Source organism: Ovis aries, chromosome 9 (assembly GCF_016772045.2).
Source record: "Ovis aries strain OAR_USU_Benz2616 breed Rambouillet chromosome 9, ARS-UI_Ramb_v3.0, whole genome shotgun sequence".
Taxonomy (NCBI): Eukaryota; Metazoa; Chordata; class Mammalia; order Artiodactyla; family Bovidae; genus Ovis; species Ovis aries.
This window is the reverse complement of record NC_056062.1, coordinates 82736479-82755081: the sequence shown is the minus strand read 5'-3', so window position 1 is coordinate 82755081 and position 18603 is coordinate 82736479. Positions and strand designations below refer to the sequence as shown.

At 37.3% G+C, this 18603-nt stretch overlaps 1 protein-coding gene across 3 annotated transcripts in view; it reads right to left on the bottom strand.

The window, feature by feature from the left end:
• Positions 1–475: 475 nt before the first annotated feature.
• VIRMA (vir like m6A methyltransferase associated) overlaps positions 476–18603 on the bottom strand; it is a 59980-nt gene continuing 41852 nt past the window's right edge. For 2 of the 3 annotated variants that reach the window (XM_004011833.5, XM_060393945.1), the window contains 9 exons: positions 16806–17023; positions 11020–11152; positions 7764–7916; positions 7153–7313; positions 6165–6261; positions 4912–5078; positions 4124–4455; positions 1716–1859; positions 476–817 (listed from right to left, as the gene is read on the bottom strand). In XM_004011833.5, the coding sequence (XP_004011882.1) occupies positions 663–817; positions 1716–1859; positions 4124–4455; positions 4912–5078; positions 6165–6261; positions 7153–7313; positions 7764–7916; positions 11020–11152; positions 16806–17023 (1560 nt within the window). In that variant the 3' untranslated portion in view covers positions 476–662. The remainder of the gene's footprint in view (positions 818–1715; positions 1860–4123; positions 4456–4911; positions 5079–6164; positions 6262–7152; positions 7314–7763; positions 7917–11019; positions 11153–16805; positions 17024–18603) is intronic. The other variant, XM_012184115.4, reaches the window with a different exon arrangement.

Sequence of the window (18603 nt, the reverse complement as noted above, 5' to 3'; positions counted from 1 at the left end):
TCTGCGTAGAACACAGCTGTTGGACATGACACAAAATGGTAACTCACGGTAGTTGACCTCTTCAGTATTAGACCGCATCCTTTCCATGACAGTATGTCTTTGCAAAACTGCATTTTCAGCAGCTGAGGTAAGTACTGTACAAAAAGCATAGTGGAACAGAATACTCGCAGTGTTTAAGCTGATTCTAAGCTTTGAGAAATTGTGCAGCAACCACAATTACTTGTGGTCACAACATAAATTCTTATTGTTCAGACCTAATAGCTTAATAAATGGAATTATCAGACATTTCTTTTGGCCTAGGTATACTGTAATACAACTGAAACAGTAAAGGGGACCATAAGCTGATTAAGTATTGAGGACGTCTGTGGTATAGGCAAGATATACACTAAAACAAAACTGTCATTTCACTGTTCATTTTTAACCTAGGAAATTTTCTAAACAGCCATTTAAGAAGAGGACAAAATATATACAAACATACATACAAAGTTTTGATTTTTATTGAAATCTTGTGTTAGGTATCAAACAAAATTTGCTTTCTTCAGATAAAAATATTCTCTCAGATGTATCCAGGTAACTGCTAAGCCTAAATTGGTCCTCCAATGTCTTGTTTTTTACTGTCCTCATGAAATGTTCATATGCACTTAGGATGTTCCCAAGAATATTTATCGTGTAAAGGACCGTACGTGGCGACCTCTACCACTGCCTCCACTAACAAACTTTCCTCTCGACCCCCCACTGCCGCTATTTGCGCTTGCCCAGGAAGGCCCAAGCCCCCCACGACCTCTGGAAGCACGCTCACGAGGACTTGGGCGGTAGCCTGTAAAAGAAAGAATATGATTTTCAGTTGCAACATCCTTTCCTTTCCCATCATATAAATACGAACCCGGAACACCAAGCTCAAACCAAGACTACAGCTTGCTCCTTTTAATATTCAAGTGCAAGTTCTGTGACTGTGTTGAAGATCACTTTAAATAGTTAAATTGTCTAAACGTTAAGAATTACATCTCAAATAAAGCTATTATTTTAAAAATGTATATTTGGGACTTCCCTGGCAGTCCAGTGGTTAACAATCTGCGCTTCCACTGCAAGGGCACAGGTAGGGGAATTAAGATCTCCTGTGCCTTATGGTGTGGTCAAAAAAAAAAAGTGCATTTGAAACCAAAAGCTACATCTGACCAGAGAATTTCAAACTTGATATAGGAATGTTTTAGAGGGGAAAAAAAAGATTATATACTTACATACATAAGATAATCCTATAACAGAAAAGAATACAGTTGACCCTTGAACAACTTGAGGGTTAATCCAATATAATTTATGTTGGCCCTCTTATCCAGAGGTTCCTCTGCATCCTTATTTCAAACCATGAACCGTATTTATTGTTAAAAAAAAATCTGCCTATAAAAATGGACAACCCTTGCAGTTCAAACCTGTGCTGTTCAAGAATCAACCTGTATACTCCAAGAAGAAATCTCAGTTTAGTCAACATGAAACCACTCAGATTATACACACAGTTCAGAATCTAAAATTTTGAGAATTTATACAGAATATGTACACTGGGCACTCACTCACAGACATAAAATTACATAGACTTCAGAATTATATGCCTACGTTCTAAAATATTCTCTCCCAGAATGAGAATATATGAATTTCAACAATCTGGAAAGGATAATTCGCCTCCCTCCACCTCAGCAATACCAAGAAGGAAGAATGTGTACCTGTGGAACTAAGTGGTCGTAATGGTGGAAGAGGACCCCTGTTAAAATTGCTCTGGCCTCCACGACTTTCATTGTAAGTTCCTCGAGGAGTATTCTGAGCACTCCAACTGGAGCCTCTTGTTCCCTCCCGACGACTGTAGTTTCCTAAACATAGACAACACGATCAAAATGTACTTGTACCACAACTCAACTGGATTAAAGAAGATATGACATGTTTTTCTTAAAATTTCAAAAGCAATGGAAGAGAAAATATGGAATTTTGTACATGAAATACAGGTTACGAGTGGCAGCATTATAAGGAGAGGCTCTGGAACCAGACTGCCAGGGTTCAAATACTAGTTCTGCCTGTTATAGTTTATGTGTCCTGGTCAGCTAACTGACAAGTTTTCTCTTCTGTTAACTGAGGGTACTAAAAGAATCTACTTCATGAGGTTGATGAGAGCATTATATGTCAAGTGTTTAAAATAGTTCCTAACACAGCTGTGTGTTTACTAGTACTGTAAATATCTATTCTCTTTGGCTCTCATCCTCTCAACTCAAAAGTGTGAAAACCTGTCATCAACCCACTAGTAGAATACAATTTCTATAAGTTTATATTGTAGAAATTCAGCTTCTAAAATCTTGAAACACTGAAAATAGATTAAATATAACATTAGGAAGCACGAAGATAAAAGAATCAATGGTGAACTACACAGAACAATCGTAAGGGAACTGTTGATAAGCACAACTGTGAAAATAATGTATGCATATTATTTAGAAAGGATACACACAATTCTCAATGCAAATAGGAAAAGAGTTAGGCAAGATTTTTTTAAGTTCAATAGCAATTATGTAATTAATCAAAAGTTAATTAAAAAAATTTTTTTTTCACAGTGAACAACAAAATTCTGTAAAGCAATTATCCTTCAATTAAAAAATAATTTCTAAAAAAGATTTTTTTCTATCCAATAAAGTACTTTGCAATGGCACCACTGGTCTAGAGTTAGCCTAATTATAGCAACAAAAAAATACTTTATTTGAATCACTTCTATTTAATAGTCTAATACTGATAGAACTCATTAGAAAACATATATTAACCTTTAGCTTAGTCTCCAAAATTTACAAACAGCTTATGACACTTAAGAACATCAAAACAAACAATCCACTCAAAAAATGGGCAGAATACCTGGAGAGACATTTCTCCAAAGTGGACATACAGATGTCTGACGGGCATGGAGAGAAAGATGTTCAGCATCACTAGTTACTAGCAAAATGGAAATCAAAACTACAGTGAGGTATCACCTCATACCAGTCAGAATGGCTGTCATCAAAAAATCCACAAACAACAAATGCTGGAGAGGGTGTGGAGAGAAGGGAACCCCGTACACAGCTGGCGGGAATGTAAACTGGTACAGCCACTGTGGAGAACAGCATGGAGGTTCCTTAAAAAATGGAAAACAGAGCTTCCATTGACCCTGCAATGCCATTCCTGGTCATATATCTGGAGAAAAAAACAACCTGAAAGGACACGTGCACCCAATGCTCACTGCAGCACTGTTTACAATAGTCAAGACACGGAAGCCACCTAAATGGCCATCGACGGAGGACTGGATAAAGATGCGGTACGTATGTGTACGTGTGTGTGCGCGTGCTAAGTCGCGTCCGATTCTTTGCAACCCTATGGACTACAGCCCTCCAGGCTTCTCTTTCCGTGGAATTTTCCAGGCAAGAATACTGGAGTGGGTTGCCGTTTCCTACTCCAAGGGATCTTTCTGACCCAGGGATTGAATCTGTGTCTCCTGTATCTTCTGCATTGGCAGGCGGGTCTTTACCACCAGCGCCACCTGGGAAGCCCATACACATACATACACATATACACATACATGCATATATACACATAGTGTGCACATATATATACATACACATACATATACACATACACACACATACACACAATGGAATATTACCGCCATTAAAAGGAGTAAGATAATGCCATCTGCAGCAACATGGATGGAATTAGAGTGTCATACTGAGTGAGGTAAGTCAGACAGAGGAGAAATACCATATGACAGCCCTTATATGGGGAATCTAACAAGGAATGATACAAATGAACTTACTTACAAAACAGGAGACTCAGAAAACCAACTTATGGTTGCCGGGGGAAGCAACAGTTAGGGACTCTGGGAAGGTCATGGACACACTGCTCTATTTGAAATGGATAACCAACAAAGACTTATTATACAGCACATGGAACTCTTCTCAATGTTATGTGCCAGCCTGGATGGGAGAGGGGTTTGGGGGAGGATGGAAACATGTCTATGTATGGCTGAGCCCCTTTGCTATTCACCTGAAACTACCAAAACATGGTTAAACGGCTACACTTCAAAACAAAATAAAAAATTCAAAGTTAAAAAAAAAAAAGTAGTTACCTTTTGAAGCAGGTGGTGTGAAAAACCTATTCTGACTGTGAAAAGCACCCCGTCCTCCCCGATTGCCTGAAAATCCACCACGCGATGAGATCTTCTGCGACACTTTGAGTGGCCGTTTTGGTGGTGGTATTCCGTCTTGAGGGACCACTTCTTTACTTTCAGCTGCAACAAAGTCATCCACATGCATAGATGGTGGTCTGCTTGTGTTCTGTTTTCTCTGACGAAAAATATCATGGGGTCGTATACCCTGTCCAAATCCTCCCCTGCCCCTTCCTCTTGGTGGTGGCACAACATGAGCTCGCTTGGCAGGTTCAATGTATTCAGATTTTCCACTATTAAAACAAAAACATTCCATGAACACCTCTCTTTTACACATTTCCAGCGAAAATATAAGTCAATCTTTGCCAATATTGAAAACTGTACTATCAAATATTTCTTATCCTAATTGTATTAAACTTGCAAATATCCCTACCACCTTCCAGGGAAACACAACAAAACGAGCTAAGAATGGTACTCAACATTTTACTGACATGACTAACAATTTTTAAGAAATAACCCAGTTTAATCTTTTTCAACTCTTCTAAACTCTCATAAAGTATAATAATGTAACAAATGGACCAGGTATGTCCTGGCCAAATTATTATCTTTAAAAAAAATTCAAGATGATACCTATGACTCAAGTATTACATCAGTGTCCTTTTTCCTTTAATAGTCACATGCTTTAAATTACACTAAAATAAATAACCTTACTTGATTCCAATCAAGATCTTCAGCAAAGTATATTTTACCTTGAAGTTATAAAGGTCTCGTGCTTGTGCTTCCCCAGTTTGAATCCTTTAGTTGTCTTGGTTCTTCCAGGAGATGACGGCTCTGACAGAAACGAGCGCTCTAATTCTGAGTGTAAGTCAAAGTCACTACAACATTTTTCAGAAAGCTCAATTAAGTCAACCTTTACCTGCAGTCATAAAAACGAAACAAAATGAAAAATGACCTTAAATGCAGCTGTTCATGCAGCATTATACTTTAAATGTAACTATTAATATAACATTTGAATATAGCAATTCCAATTTCCTATTAACTATATTTGATTCTCATAAGAAATTACAGGTCAGCCTCTTTCCTTCATCTTTTCAAAAAGCAACATCATTGGTAGTTTTAAAAAAAAGTCTTAGGAATTCAGCTGCTTTTAATTCAGGGGTTGGGAGTGGGAAATTAGCATTCTTACTCAAAGGAGGGCTATTAGTCTGAGATCTTTGCTCCCTGACAAAGAACTCAGGGTTTCTCTATATAAATTAACAATGGAGTATCTCCAGAACTGTTCCAAAAGAATCTGAAATAACATACTCCACAAGCCTTGTATAGTCACTATGTTATAAAAGAATTCTGTACCACAGATCCCCAGTTTTATGAATTTAATGAGGTTCCAACCGAAGTCAACTTTCAGAAGAATGAAAATTATGTTTAACTTAGGTTTTATCCAAATTAATTAAACCTAAAATACCAAAGTTGTGGCTGCCATCATCCTCCCTAATACATCTATGAGAAGCACAAAACAGACTCCATTAAAATCTTTATTTATACTTTCACCTATTCAGTATCAAGGTAAAGAATGTCAATTCCCATTCGCACTATATTCCTTTAGCAAATGTCTTTTTTACATTTCCCCAAATTAACAGCAGATACCACAACCTATTCCTCTCCTTAAACCCAAATACAGAAATCAATTATAATTTTGTTGGATACTATTCTATATCCTACAAATATAAGAAACCAAAGTGCTTCAGAGTACTTATGCAAAAACATGATTTTCCCCTCATTCTCAAATATACAGACCATTAATTAAAAAGAGGCAAAATCAGTAGCATAAAAAAAATAGTCCTGGACACCATTAAGTGGGCATCTGACATAAAAACAGTGCAGTATAGTCCTGAGACAGACTTTTGACAGCCATATAATATGTCATCTATTTTAGTGCTAAGATCATGCAAAGAAACAAAAAAATCAACAATTTTCCCCGAAATATTTAGTAATAAAATTATACCAAATCCAGATCTGTATCAATCTCCTCAGCCTGAAATGGAGTGAACCACATAGATTTCAACTGATCATCCATGACATCAGCTAGCACATACGCAGTTCTAGAATAGAAAAAGTATTTCTTAAAAAGCAGAATTCCAAAATCAAGTATTTTGGCTTAACTTTTAAGTAAAACCTGTGAACAACAGAATTAAAAATATTACCCTCTAAAATATTAGCAAAATTAGCACTTTTAAAAAGACTCCTTCAAAAAAACTACTTAAGAATTAAGTATCCTTAAAAACTAGCAACTTGGAAATTAATCCTTTTGTAACAAATTTTGATTTTTCAATAAAATAAAACAGAGACCTAGCTTTCTTTCCAAAAAGCCAAATTTATAACAGTATACCAATGTGCAATTTTTCTAAATTTAGAGAATAATTTCAACACATTAAACACTCATTACCTCTAGAAGGACAGTGCTCCAAAGATCAAGAGCCATAGCCTCTAGACCAGGGATCAGTAAACTATGACCCTATTCGGCCAACCTGCTTTTGTACAGCCTGCAACCTAGGAATGGGTTCCACATTTTTAAAGCTTTTTAAAGAAAATCAAAAGAAACAAGCAAAAAGCTAAAGAAGTGTGTGCAACAGAGACTGAGCTTGGCCTGCAAAGTCTAGATTTTTTCTCACCAGCCCTCGTGTGCGTGCTGTGCCGTGTGCTCAGCTGTTTCCGACTCTGCGACCCCGTGGACCGGAGCCAGCCAGGCTCCTCTGTCCATGGAATTTTCCAGGCAAGAATGCTGGAGTAGGTTACCATTTCCTCCTCTAGGGAAATCTTCCTGACCCAGGGGTCAAACTCTGTCTCCAGCATCTCCTGCACAGGCAGGCAGATTCTCTACCACTGCGCCACCTGGGAAGCCCCTACAGAAAGTAATCTGCTGGCCTCTTCTAGATCCCAGACATTTGCATGTTTCCCACTATTACTCAACCACAAAACACTGCTTGTTTCACCTGTTGTTAAACAGATTCTGGAGAGATTCTGGAGCTGAAAGTACTGGTTCCACATCCTGGTCACCAAGAGGCAGAGGATCACCTGATGACTCTAGCATCTGCTTAAGTCCAACCACACTGTCCAACAGAGAATCCAGACTGTCATCATCTTTTGAATGCTCCTAGATACAAACAAAAGCAGAATAAGAAAATGCAGGTAAAACTTGAACATGTATGCCCATAATCTACTGACTCTTTAGTAGAAAAGGTGGTATTCCATTACTAAGAAATTTGGAACACCATCAAGAAATTAGCAATATTATACATATTAAAGTAAAACAAACACCAAAAACACTTGCCATTTTATTTCTAAGTAATGGTATCAGGGGGCACTCTGCATTCAAACAATAGATCATTCAAAAAGTACTGCCTTCATATACTCCTTAAAATTTATAATAGTATGGAGGACTTCACTCCAAATCATTAACTCAGAGTATAAACACCCAACTGAGAGGTCACTATTTTTAAAAGTCACTAGGAAAACTTGTACTAGTCAAATTGAGAAGAAAGTATGTCTTAGGAAGGAGCTGTTTTTGTTTGTTTTTGTTTTGTTTTGTTTTTCTTTTTTTTACCAAAACAAGCTTCTCTAGTTCAAGGAACAAATTTTCTGGACTTTCTTCTTTGCTTTGTAGAAGCTGTTTTAACTCTGCAGCATTAATACTCATCGTCCGTGCTGAATGAGCTCCCTCTACTTCCATGAGACCACTATCGTCTCCACAACATCCCTGTAAATGTCACACACAAGTTAAATTTGAGAGCAGAGAAATTTGCAAAAATGCTTCCAAAATTTCTCAGATATTTAAGATTGCGGCAATCTTCCCCTCAGTGTTTTGGTTTTTACATCAGTACAAACGGCTGGTTTTAAGAATTAGTCAGCTCAAAGCCGAAACAAGTTTTTCTTTACAACTCACAAAATAAACAAGTAAACACATTTCTCAACAAAAGTATCCAATGACAAACACACTGGCACTTGCAGGAAACAGAATATACTAATTGATACTCAAATTAATAAGAATGCCTGCTACAACAGCTAAAAAAAGCTGAACTTCCTTTTCTGGAGACAAGGCAAACAACTAAAGAAAAAGTAACCATATATTTAAGACTATGTGCTGTCTACAGATGTCATAAAGTTATTTTCTGCTTTAAAAAATATGCCACATAATAAAGTGAATGTGGGAATGGTGAAAAAAATTCACCACACAAAGCAAATCTCAGTTCATAACAATAAATCCATCCGTATTGTCATATATGAAAGAAAACTTAAGTAGTTTCAAATCTTTAGAACACAGTCCTATTTTAAACATCTCAACATAAATATTGGTCCCACCATTTCCGATTCAGGACTTAGTATTTTTAAGTTAACAGTAACATTAAAATTTGTTTGTGGCTCTTACCATTTTTCCTTTAACTGGACACATTTCAGTGAAAACTAAATGAAAATTATTCTCCACAGATTTCCACTCAAACTGATACAGTGCCTGAAACACACTTGCTCCTTTCAGTAAACACTAGACTAAGGAGTCATTTACATGACATTAAGGAAAAGGACATGCAATTTTAATGAGAAATTCAATAAACCATATGTCTACAAGGGTTTTACCTGCTCTGTTTGGAAGCGGTGATAAAGGGTATGTTGATGATGGTCTACCTTATACTTTATTTTTTTTTAGATGTATGAATTAACAGACTAAATATATTTTACAGAAAGAAGTACATTAATGAGATTACAAATTATTAAGGCATCTATCTGACTTCTTTTCTCATTTATTCATACCACTTTAAATGGGTGGGAAGTTCAGTACAGCTGAATCAAAAAGTATTATATGTTAAATGTTGGCTGCTCAGTCATGTCCAACTCTTTTGTGACCCCATGGACTACAGCCCGCCAGGCTTCTCTGTCCATGGAATTCTGCAGGCAAGAATGGTGGAGAGGGTAGCCATTCCCTTCTCCAGGACATCTTCCTGACCCAGGGATCAAACCCAGGTCTCTCACATTGCAAGCAGATTCTTTACCGTCTGAGCCACCAGGGAAACATTATAACGATTATTATTTTTCAAGGTCAGGAAAGGCAGAATAAAATAATCAAATTTTGAAAGAGAAAAACTATGAATGAATTAAAATATCTGGAATAAAATTAAAAAATAAAATATTTGGAAGGATGTAAAATTTCACCTCTCCCTCCTACCTTGCTTCTTCATTATTATAAACAGAAATTGAACAAAATAAAATACATTTTAAATTCTTATCTACTTGTTATTAAAAACAACCTTAGAAAATCTAGAGTCAAATTTAGCTTAATTTGAAGATTGCTCTCTCTATATATATACACATACATTACTGTGAAAAGTATTAAAAGGATTTCTAAGGAGATTTTTTTAAATGATAATCTACAAAGTGATTTCAGGAAAATGAAAATTCTGTCAAAATATGTGATACCACTTCAAATCTCCATAATCATTTGTCAAACTCTTTAACTATTAAACTATAGAAGATACTATGCAATTACACTACGAAAAAGCCAGTAAGACATGGTCTCTGACCTAAGTGACGTAACACTCAGGTAGTGGAAGAGGAAATGCTAAGTAGGCATATAAATGATCTATAAAAAGAAATCCAGTAACATGATGTGAAGTATACAGAAAGAAAAGTAATATTAACAGGCTTCGCAAATTGTGCTGTATTCAAATAGGTACTATAAGCAGATGACAGTGTGGCCAGGAGAAAGAGAGACAGAGAGAGAAAACAGCAAACTAACAGAAGCGTGGCCAAGGAGACACATGTAAGTAGAGGAGATTATGGGTGGCGCCTCCCACTAAGGGAGAAGTGGTTGCAAAAGTAGCTTTTTGCCCTACAGTGAATAGTCCTGAATGCCATGCTGAAAAGTCTGGAATCTATTCTATAGACACCAGAAGTTACTGGAGAGTAGACTGATATGATCTGCTGTCTGCTTTAGGAAGTTATGAACTCATACAGAACTATTCAGAATGTACCAAAGAAGTAAATGCTTGGAAGGAAAAACCGGAAAGAGAGTTGATACGGCACTCTGCAAGAAAATATCAATAGACAGCTAAGAGTTATACAAAAACTGAACATAAATTCTGGAGTGGGAAAGGACAATAAATCAAACAAAAAATTCACTAGAGGGGCTCAAGACCAGATTTGAGCTGGCAAAAAAAAAAAAAGAATCTGTGAACTTGAACACAGTCAACTGAGATTATCCATTTTAAGGAACAGAAAGAAAAACATGAAGAACCATGAGCACAGCCTCAAAAGATGCTTGTGGAGATACTATCAAGAGTACCAAAACACGTGTAATAAAGGGTCTCAGAAGAGGAAGAAAGAGTCAGAAAAAATATCTAAAGAAATGGTGACTAGAAACTTTACAAATCTGATGAAAAACATTAATTTACACTTTCAAGACACTCAACAAACTCCAAGTAGAACAAACTTAATCCACTCTTAACACATGATCAAGAGCTAAAAACAAAGAATCTTGAAAGCAGTAAGAGAGGTGACTCAACTAATAAAAGATTAACAAGTGATTTATTGTCAAAAACCATGGAAGCCACAACGCAGCAGGAAAACATATTCAAACAGCTGAAAGAATTAAGAATGATACCTAATAAATTCTACTCTTAACAATCTATTTTTTTTATAAATCAAAAACCCATACTTTTAGTGGAGTGAGGACATATGAAAAAAATAGTATTTAAGTTCCAAGTTCCAAATAACATCATTCCAAGATATTTTTGAACCCAAGTGATTTTTCTAACATATGCATAAGTTTGTAAATATGAGAAATACCAAATACATATATATACACTTACCATTGTATCAGAATTAAGAATTTGTCTCATAAATTCCAAAAATGAAGATGCAAGTTCACCTGTGTCTTTACTAAATGTGCTGACCACTCGTTTCAGTAAACTATGCAGAGCATTACTATTTTTCCTTAAAGAACTGTAAACAAAGAAAATAGAGAGGCAATGTTTTAAAATTTGAGCACATAAATATGGCATGAGAAATGAACTATCTCAGTTCTGACAAACAAAATTTAGTAAATTAAAATGTTACATTTCAAGAAGAGTAAAAAAAACCCAAGTACTTTGGTTTATCTGTCATACAAACCATGTAACAAAGCATTTCTTTTTATAGTTGACATCTCCTTTTGAAGAAGATAGACTTCAAAAGGGATGCCCTCATAGCTTCAGTGGTAAGGAATCTGCCTGCAATGCAGGAGGCCCAGGTCTGCTCCCCGAGTCTAGAGGAGAGGCCTGACGGGCTACAGTCCATGTGGTCGCACAGAGCTGGACATAATAGGCATGCATGTACACAAACTTTAAAACCACAGAAAGAAAAAAACTCCCCCAAATAACAAAGCTATAAAACTTAGCAAATACATTCTCAGGTTCCTTTTAGAACACTTTTTTTATAACCTGGGGATTTATCTAACATAAGGAAGTTATAGCTGTCTCGAAAGCCTGCTGCTGCTGCTGCTGCTGCTGCTGCTGCTGCTGCTGCTGCTGCTGCTGCTGCTGCTGCTGCTGCTAAGTCGCTTCAGTCGTGTCCGACTCTGTGCGACCCCATAGACAGCAGCCCACCAGGTTCTAACATCCCTGGGATTCTCCAGGCAAGAGTACTGGAGTGGGTTGCCATCGCCTTCTCCGCTCGAAAGCCTAACTTATGTAATAACTACAAAGGATGATTATCTTTATGACACTGTAATCTGACAGAAAGAAACCAAAGGTATAAAGTAAGCATCAGTACACTTTTTATGTAAAAGGCCTAATGATAAATATTTTAGGCTTTACAGGGTTATACAGAACTCAATCTGCCCTCTATACAAAACAGTAGTCTCAGTCACAGCTACTCAATGGCCAATGTAGTGGGAAAGCACATAAATTTTGACTATGTTCCAATAAACGCTGGATTTGGCCTGTGGCCCACAATTTACCAACCTCTTACACAGAGAGGTTTCAGCGTAAGAAATAATCATGCTATGTGTCCAAAATCATGATAATACATAGTGCTGCTAAAATTATGCATTTACATAGTTCTTAGTTGATCAAAATAAAAGTTCAAGACTTGGATAAAGCAATACAAAATGGAGAAAGATAGGACTTGTGCTCATGAGAACTTTATAAAAATAATGAAACGGACAAAGCACAACAAACGGAATGAGATTAAACAAAGAGTACAATCAACGAAAAAAGCTTAGGTTAAAAATCGGATTATACCAATTACTAGTCTCTACTTATAACTTTAAGAGAATGAGCCTTATTTAGATGGTTTATCAAAAACTGGGGTCCACTGCATACCCTTTAGAATGTCTACAATTAAAAAGGAAACTAGCAATACTAAAATCTGGAATTTTGTCAATCAACTTGTAGCAAAGTTGTCTATAAAAGGGTGGCACACGACTGCTGGGGTGATGGCTTTGCATGGAAATGTGATAGTAGATACATGACGGTCAAAATCCACAGAACTGTATAGCACAAAACATGGATGAGGTTACAAAGAAAGGGGGAAAGTTAGAATCCATCCTCTGATACTGTATTAGAATCAAAATACTGATTTTCCAGGCAAGTGTACTGGAGTGGGTTGCCATTTCCTTCTCCAGATCTTCCTGACCCAGGGATTGAACCCGGGTATCCTGCATTGTAGACAGATGCTTTACCATCTAAGCCACCAAGGAAGCCCTTTAAAATACATACACACAATAAATAGATGGAAAAAAAAAATGTAGATTTTTTTGGTAAATGCATGAGTTAGGACACATATATTTCCCAGCCCTAGTCAATGAGAAAAACCAAAATTAGTGATGTAAGTTGAACAACAAAATAAATAATGACATACTGTTCAATTAGTACACAACAAAAAAACTTAATGTCCACAAGTCCGTATGGATATAAATACCCACATAAGTAAATAAATGGGGAAAAGTGATGAATTCATCCTTACAGAGGATAATGAAGTGAAAAAGGAATAAGAAAAATAGGAAATCACTATCAAAACACCACGGGCTTCCCCTGATGGCTCAGCTGGTAAAGAGTCCGCCTGCCGAAGGAGGAGACGTAGGAGACACCAACTTGATCCCTGGGTCGGGAAGATCTCCTGGAGAAGGAAATAGCAATCCACTCCAGTATTCTTTCCTGGAAAAATCCATGGACAGAGGAGCCTGGCAGGCTTCAGTCCATGGGGTTGCAAAGAGTCAGATATGACTGAGCGTGCATGCACACACACACACACATTAGAACACCACGGTAATAACTGACATGTGCCAAGATTCACTGATGGACAGTAAAACGACTGGATGAAAATTGTAAGTAAAGAAATAGGACATTTACATAGTCTTGAAGTATATTATTCCAAATGTTTAGTATTTAAAAACAGAAAATTAGTAAGTTTGCTGTACAGAATCCTAGCAGATAGCATCTCAGTTTGGTGACCAAGGTTAGCATCATCAGTAAGGCAGATATATTTCCTGATATGATGTACTCAGAACATTACTAGAAAAACTGGTAAAATCTAAGCAAGTTCTGTATTTTGGTTAACAGTATTATGTCAAGTTTAGTTTCTTAATTTTGACAAATATTCAATGGTTATTCAAGACACCAACATAAGGACAGGGATAAGGTAAGTTGGATGAAGGGTGTATCTGAGCTCTGTACTATTATTTTGTAATTTTTCTGAAAGTCTAAAATCATCTCAAAAAAAGTTTTTTTGAGTGAGGCCTGTCTCAGGACTAGAGGATATAGTGATCTATTTATTTAAAAAGCCAGATCACACTATACCTCTGCTCAAAACCTCATAATGGCTCTTGCGTGTATGTGTGTATGTTAGTCGCTCAGATGTGTCCAACTCTTTGTGATCCCACAGCCTGCCAGGTTCCTTTGTCCATGGGATTCCCCCGGCAAGAATACTAGGGTGGGTAGCCATTTCCTTCTCTAGGGAATCTTCCTGTCCCAGGGATCAAACCTGGATCTCCGGCATTGCAGGTGGATTTTTCACCATCTGAGTCACCAGGAAAGCCCACAGTGGCCCTTATAAGTAACTCTAAAGTCCCCTGATGACCTGCCCTTCCCTCACCTACCCACTACCTCTCTGACCCGGGGCCCTGTCATTTTCCAATGTGCTTACTCACTTCAAGAGCCCCCACCATGGTCTGCAGGCCCTTTCTCAGACAAGCCAGGCCTACCACACGCAGTCGCTCTCCCCCAGCACATTAACATGTCTCACTCGCCTCCCTCAGCTCTTTGCTCAAGGACCACCCTCTCAGTGAGGACGTCCCTGATTACCTCCTCAGACTTCTAATGGCAACTCTCCCCCTCACTTCGGCACTCGCCATTCCTTTGCTCTATTTTATGTTGTTTTATAACACACTGTGTATTTTATTTACATGCTGATCATCTGTCTACTTCTAATAGAATGAAAGTATCAAGAAGACAGGGTTTGTTTTTTTTTAATTATTAAATCTCCAGCACCTAGAGCAGTGTCTGGCCCAGAGGAGGGCATTCAACAAATATCTGTGAACTAAAGGACTCTAACATTCCTTCCTAATGCCTACCATGAACCAGGTTTCTAGGTGCTGGAGGGAGTACAGTCAAGAAAAGACAGTCCCTGTCCTTGTGCAGATTATATTCTATTGAGGGAGACAACCAAATAAGCAGTAAGTCTATATGACATAATGTCAAAATATAAAGGGGTATAAGGAATGGGGACACACAGGATACGCATTTTAGGCAGGCATTTAGGCAGGAAATATATTGATACAGATACCTGAGTGAAGTAAAAAAAAAAAGTCCTAGAAGAAACTAGAAAAAAAGCATTTTAGGAAAGAAAAAAAAAAGGTCTAGAAATAGGAATGAGCCTGACAGGGAGTCAAAGAGAGGATAAAAGAGCTATGAAAAAAGTCAGAAAGATAAGCAAGAGTTGGACTGTATAAGAGCCCTAGAGATCAACTTTGAATTTTATTTGCAGTTCAACGGAAAGCCAACAGAAGGATTTAAGCAAAATAATAATGACACATACCTTGTTTTAAGTTTAAAAAGATCAATCTGAGCGCTAAGAAAATATTTTTTATGGGGACAATGCTAGAAGTAAGAAGAGAAGACTGGAGGCTCTTGCAATGGGTCATATAGGCAAATACAGTCGAGGGCACACTAACAGTGGAGGTGGAGAAAGGCGATCAGATTCAGGATGTTCTGAAAACATAATGTACTGGACTTCTTGACAGACTGGAGGCAGGGAGAAAGGAAAAGAGAAGCAGCAAGAATCTTTGCGTTTAACATTTACCAAGTTAAGCAAGACAGAAATGTGTCTGAGGCAAGAATATCAAGAGCTCTGCTTTGGTTCAGCTTGGGTGCCCATTAGATGGCTAAGTAGAGATGTCAAATAGATACATAAGTTACATGGAGCTCAGCAGAAAGATCCAAGCTGAAGAAACAAAAACAAATAGGTTACAATGACTTACATGAACCTAGCAGAGCCAACAACGTCGCATAACATGCTGTGGAAATGGTATGCAAAGGGTATTTGTGAGAGCACCTAACCCAGAACCAAGGAATGCTTTTTTTAAAAATTAAGTTTAATTGGATATGTAGTATGTGAGTTTTAAAGGATATACAGTAAATATCTGGGCAATAGGAAAAAAAGACATTTAAGAAATAAAATTTAAAGACTTCAGCAAAATACTGGGAGGTGGCAGGGGGAGAAGCTGGATGTTCAGCAGGTACCATTAACTGAGAGAGAGTACAAAACAGGCTCAGCTGGGGGAAAGATGGGAAGCAGCACCAAGCACTCTACCTGAAACATATGTTTTCAACCAATGTTATAAGAACTGATGAGAGGCACACATAACATGTTGCCTAATCCTTTCAATCTCATAATCCTACATACTTCTACGAATTCCCAGGGAAACTATGTAGTAGCTATCTATCTCCCTAGTGAAGAAAAAGACGAGGGCATGGCTAGCAACGGGGAGCAGAAATTACACCTGAGAGTCTGAGCAGCATGAGATTTACATAATTTCAAATCCATTGCAGATCAGCCACTCCTCTAGAGAATAAAAGACACAGAATCAGCACCTTCAGCTTCAGAGTCCAGAATACCACACTACCATCATCTTTGAAGAACCAGAGGTGTCTATGCCAACCAAACAAGTATCTTCGAGCACTGAATTAATGACCCTGGAATGATAAGATTTCCTTCTCAATTTACATTACCTAAAGATTTTATTACTAGTACATTTCATTGCTAATGAATCTTTTCCACAAATTCGAAATTTCTCTTCGTGAAAGAAATCATGCCTTCCACCTTCTACAACATCTATGAATTAATTAATATGGGGGGATTAAAATACAAGAAAATAGTAAATTTTTACCACTTCCTGGTGGCTCAGTGGTTAAGAATCCACCTACCACCGCAGGAGACGTGGGGTCAATCCCTGGGTTGGGAAGATCTCCTGGAGAAGGAAATGGCAACCCATTCCAGTAATCTTGCCTAGGAAATCCCATGGACAGAGGAGCCTGGCGGGCTACAGTCCATGGGGCAGCAAAAGAGTCGGTCACAACTTAGCAATTAAGTAACAGAATTAAATTAGATAAAGCATTACCTTTTTAAATGAAATAATCCATAATCATGCTCTGCAAGAAACATCATTGTTCTGACACATGTCAGTAAACAGCTGTAACTGCTCTCAGAGTTAGCTACCACAGCCAGGAGACAGTCACAGATTGAGGCCATCAGTTCTTTGTTTGGTAGAGAATTGGAGAGTTGCTCCAGTTCAGAAACAGAACCTTCAGAAGAGTTTGGCAAAATTAGTGCAATGTCCTGTGAGGGAGGAGGGGAGTTGGGGAAAAAACAATTTTTTAAAATGATTGTCACTATCACTTCGAGCTTTTACTTCTGAAATACACAGCAATTAATACTTAGTAGTTATCAAAATATTATAGTTATTATCCCATCCCAAACACAGATTGAAACACATTAAATACAAAGGAGTTGTTCTGCCCTGCTATAAAGGTTAATACAAAGACACGCACCTAAAGAATCTGCTTCACAGTGTTTTTACTTTGTAAGACTGACACCTAACCACTTGGCAACGGATCCTGACTCACAGTATTCTTACTTTAAAAGAACATCTCTTTGAAAAATTTTTCCTTCTGGTTTATACTAAGTGTAGTTTCTATCTTCAAATGGTTAGGTTAGTACTTTGGGTATGAAAATATTTTAAATTATTATATTATTTATTCATCTGAATATTTTTAAATTTATAAAGAAAGCATTCAGAGAGATAAATTTTAATAAATATATCCATACTTGAATTTAAAACATCACAAAAAGAAATGGATGAAGCAAAAAAACATTTAGGCATAATCTTCAAATATTTTCCCCTCGTTTTTATATACATCTTAAATTCAAGTTTTTCAATGTCAGCAAGTTTACCTAACAATAACTAAAAACCCACACTACTGTTTTTAAAGTAAAGCAGACTTTACAGAAACATTTTTAGGTATGTGTTATTGCCTTTAACCACTTCAACACACTGGAAACCACTATTCAACTTGGGTTAAAACTACAAAACAAAGCTTGAATAGAAAAGAAATACAACTAGGTGAAGCCAGCCAAGAATGAAGTTTATGTGATCAGGGCAGCTAGGATGCTAAACTGTTACTCAGCACGATCATACAACTTAATATTAATTATAAAACAAATACCAGCTGATTGGACATTTTGAGGTATAAAGACTTAAAACAGCCTTTTTACCAGGTCCAAAACTATTTTCTACCACATCTCCTTTTTGTGAAAACAAATCACACAAAAAATGCTCCTTCTTGACTTGAGTGTTAAATGTAACCAAATTGGATTTTTTTTTTTAGTTAGAAAAAGGTGTGTGCTTATAATACGTGTGTGCTTCTAATACATGTGTGCTTAGTCACTCAGTCATGTCTGACTCTTTGCAACCCCAAGGACTGTAGCCCACCAGGCTCCTCTGTCCACGAGTATTCTCCAGGCAAGAATACTGGAGTGGGCTGCCATGCCGTCCTCCAAATCGTCTAATATAGGATCCTATTAAAAATACTCTGCCTGGAAAAATCACATTCGATTAGACAGTAGGAGCATTTTGACAAGCTAAAATTCTATCAGGCATAGAAATCTACAATGATCCCTGCAACAATGGGCTTTAAAAGTTAAAGCAATTCTCATTAACTCATGGAACTACAAACTGGAAGTCAATAATAGGAACAGCAGGAAGAAGTACTACTACTTTTAGTCAACATCTATAAGCACAGTAGCCTGAAACACACTAAAACTGTAGTAGCCTGTGATGCCTTCCAAAGTCGCAAAGACTTCCCTGGCTTCCCAGTGGTTAAGACTCTGCACTTTCCTGGCTGGAGAACTAAGATCCT